This window comes from Rutidosis leptorrhynchoides, chromosome 8 (assembly GCF_046630445.1).
Source record: "Rutidosis leptorrhynchoides isolate AG116_Rl617_1_P2 chromosome 8, CSIRO_AGI_Rlap_v1, whole genome shotgun sequence".
NCBI classification, from domain to species: Eukaryota; Viridiplantae; Streptophyta; class Magnoliopsida; order Asterales; family Asteraceae; genus Rutidosis; species Rutidosis leptorrhynchoides.
The window spans coordinates 73,131,958-73,134,871 of NC_092340.1; the positions used below are offsets into that span (position 1 = coordinate 73,131,958).

General features: G+C 39.6%; 1 protein-coding gene across 1 annotated transcript; it reads left to right on the forward strand.

The window, feature by feature from the left end:
• The first annotated feature begins 600 nt into the window (after positions 1–600).
• On the forward strand, positions 601–2,049 carry LOC139863532 (uncharacterized). The gene has a single exon (XM_071852158.1). The coding sequence runs from the start codon at positions 601–603 to the stop codon at positions 2,047–2,049; it is 1,449 nt and encodes a 482-aa protein (XP_071708259.1).
• Positions 2,050–2,914: the final 865 nt, after the last annotated feature.

The following is a 2,914-nucleotide window of genomic DNA, read 5'->3' on the forward strand; positions in this document are numbered from 1 at the left end:
AAGCTTTTCCAAAAGATAATTATCCGCTGCCCAAAATAGATATAAAAGTGGAGTCTTTGCACGCTTACCCTTATAAGTGTTTTTTGGATGCCACAAAAGGATATCATCAAATCCCAATGGCGCGAGAAGATGAGGACAAAACCGCCTTTCATACTGGAAAGGGCATTTATTGTTATATTAAAATGCCTTTTGGACTCAAGAATGCGGGAGCAACTTATCAGCGGTTAATTGATAAGGTATTTGAAGGCCAAATAGGCCGTAACCTTGAAGCTTATGTCAATGATCTTGTCATAAAAAGTAAAACGCAAGAGCAAATTTTGTTGGATATGGAAGAAACATTTGAAAGTTTGCTGAGATTAATATGAAATTGAATCCGTCTACATGTTGCTTTGGAGAAAGAGAGGGCAAATTTGTAGGATATTATGTGACTGAACAAGGCATCCAAGCTAACCCTAAGAAAATAACCGCAATTAAAAACTTGACCGCGCCTAAGACGGTTAAAGAAGTGCAAAATTTGACAGGAAAGATAGCGGCTTTGACTAGGTTCTTGTCCAAAGCCGCAGAAAGACAGTTGCCTTTTTTCGCACACTCAAAGGATGCATGAAGCAGAAAAACTTTGTATGGACGAAAGAGGCTGATAAGGCATTTCAAGAAATGAAGCAATTGCTTGCAATGCTACCTACACTGATTGTGCCCGTAGATGGCCAAATATTATATCTTTATATTTCAATTGCGAATGAAGCATTTGGTTCAGTGCTTGTTGCAGAAAGGAACAAAGTCCAGAAACCAGTTTACTTTGTTAGCAAGGCGCTAGCGGGAAGTGAAATAAACTACGCGCCTATTGAAAAATTTATTTACGCGCTGGTTTTGACATCAAGAAGGTTATGCAGATACTTTCAAGGTCATCCAATACATGTTTTAACTGATTTGCCGGTTAAACAAGTTTTGAGTAAACCCGCAGTATCAGGAAGACTTGCCAAATGGGAAATCGAGTTAGGAGCATTTGAAATAATATATTTACCGCGCACATCTGTAAAGGGCCAAGTTTTGGCAGATTACCTTGCAGAAATGACGGGTGAGCTTGAAATTATCCATGAAAGAACGCAATTGAATCCTCTTCAGCATGAAATTTGGGATTTATATACAGACGGCGCGTCGTGTATTGAAGGTGCAGGTGCGGGATTGGTATTAACAAGCCCGAGTGGTGAGGAACATACATACGCGCTGCGTTATAAGTTTGATGTAACAAATAACGAGGCTGAATATGAAGCACTGCTTGTGGGATTAAACGTGGCGCGTAAAATGAATATTTCACAGTTACGCGCATATTTGGAATCGCAGTTAGTGGCAAATCAATTTAATGGCTCATTTGAAGCCCATGAGTTGTCCATGCAAAAGTATTTGAAACTTCTGCAGGAAGCTGCAGAAAGGTTTGAATTTTTTGAATTGTCACAAGTGTCAAGAAGTCAAAACAAAAAGGCGGATGCGTTAAGTAAGCTTGCTGCATTGACTTTTTCGCATTTCCAAAAGAAATTAAGGGTAGAAGAACTTCCCCATAAGTCCATTGATGGTAGTTTAATTGTTGCGGCTATAGAGGAAGTTCAACCAAATTGGATGGATCCTATAATGCACTATTTGCGCAATAATATACTACCAGAAGATAAGAAAGAAGCTCGATTAGTGCGAGAAAGATCACCTATGTATGTAATCAAAAATGATATGTTATATCGCAAGTCATATTTGGGACCATTAATGCGGTGTGTAGGACCCGCAGAGGCTGCAACAATTATTGAGGAGGTGCATAGTGGATCTTGTGCTCTTCATTCAGGGTACAAAACTATTGCGGCAAAAATAATGCGAATGGGTTACTTTTGGCCTACCCTGTATCGCGATGTTGCGCAAATAGTTAAAAGATGTAAAAGTTGTCAAAGGCATGCGCCACAGAATCGAAAACCAAGACACGATATGATCCCAATTAATTCTCCATGGCCGTTTTATAAATGGGCAATTGATATCGTGGGCCCATTCCCCCAGGGGCAGGGAATGTAAAGTTTCTGATTGTGACAATTCATTATTTTACTAAATGGGTAGAAGCTAAGGCTTTGCGCACAATCACTGGAGTACAAGTGCGGAATTTTGTCTGGGAATACATTGTTTGCATGTTTGGTATCCCGCGCGAGATTGTAAGTGATAATGGGGCACAGATTGCAAAACACACATTTTTAAGCTGGTGTGCAGAATTGAATATAATCCAAAAAATTCACATCGGTAGCGCATCCGCAAGCAAACAGTCTATGCGAGGTAACTAACCGTGATATTGTCAGCGGAATTCGAAAGCGTTTGAATGAAAAGCGAAATGGGTGGGTTGATGAACTGTCAAATGTATTATGGGCTCATCGCACAACTTTCAAGAAAAGTACAGTCGAAACACCTTTTTGCCTTGTGTACGGGTCAGAAGCAATGATCCCTCGGAAGTTTTTGTCCAAACGCATAGGGTCACTAACTTTGATGAAAGTGCGAATGCAGATAACATTTCTGAAAATTTAAACTTCATTAAGGAACGCAGACTCATGGCAGCAATAAGAGAAACAAACAATAGCAACAAATTGCCAAGTATTACAACAAGAAGGTGCGCACGTTAGCCTTTGATATTGGTGAGTGGGTTTTGTGAAACAATGAAGTAAGTCGTGCTGAAAACTTGAAAAATTGGGACCTCAGATTGTAGGAATCAACGCGACAGGCTCTTATAAGCTCCAAGATATTGAAGGGCGTCACATACCTAACGCGTGGCATGCTACTTTGTTGAAAAGATATTACATGTGACGATAAGATATATGTTGAATTGTTGCAAAGTTGCAATGTAATGTTTAGTGATGTGTAAAACAGAATTATGATTGTAATATTGTGCGAAATG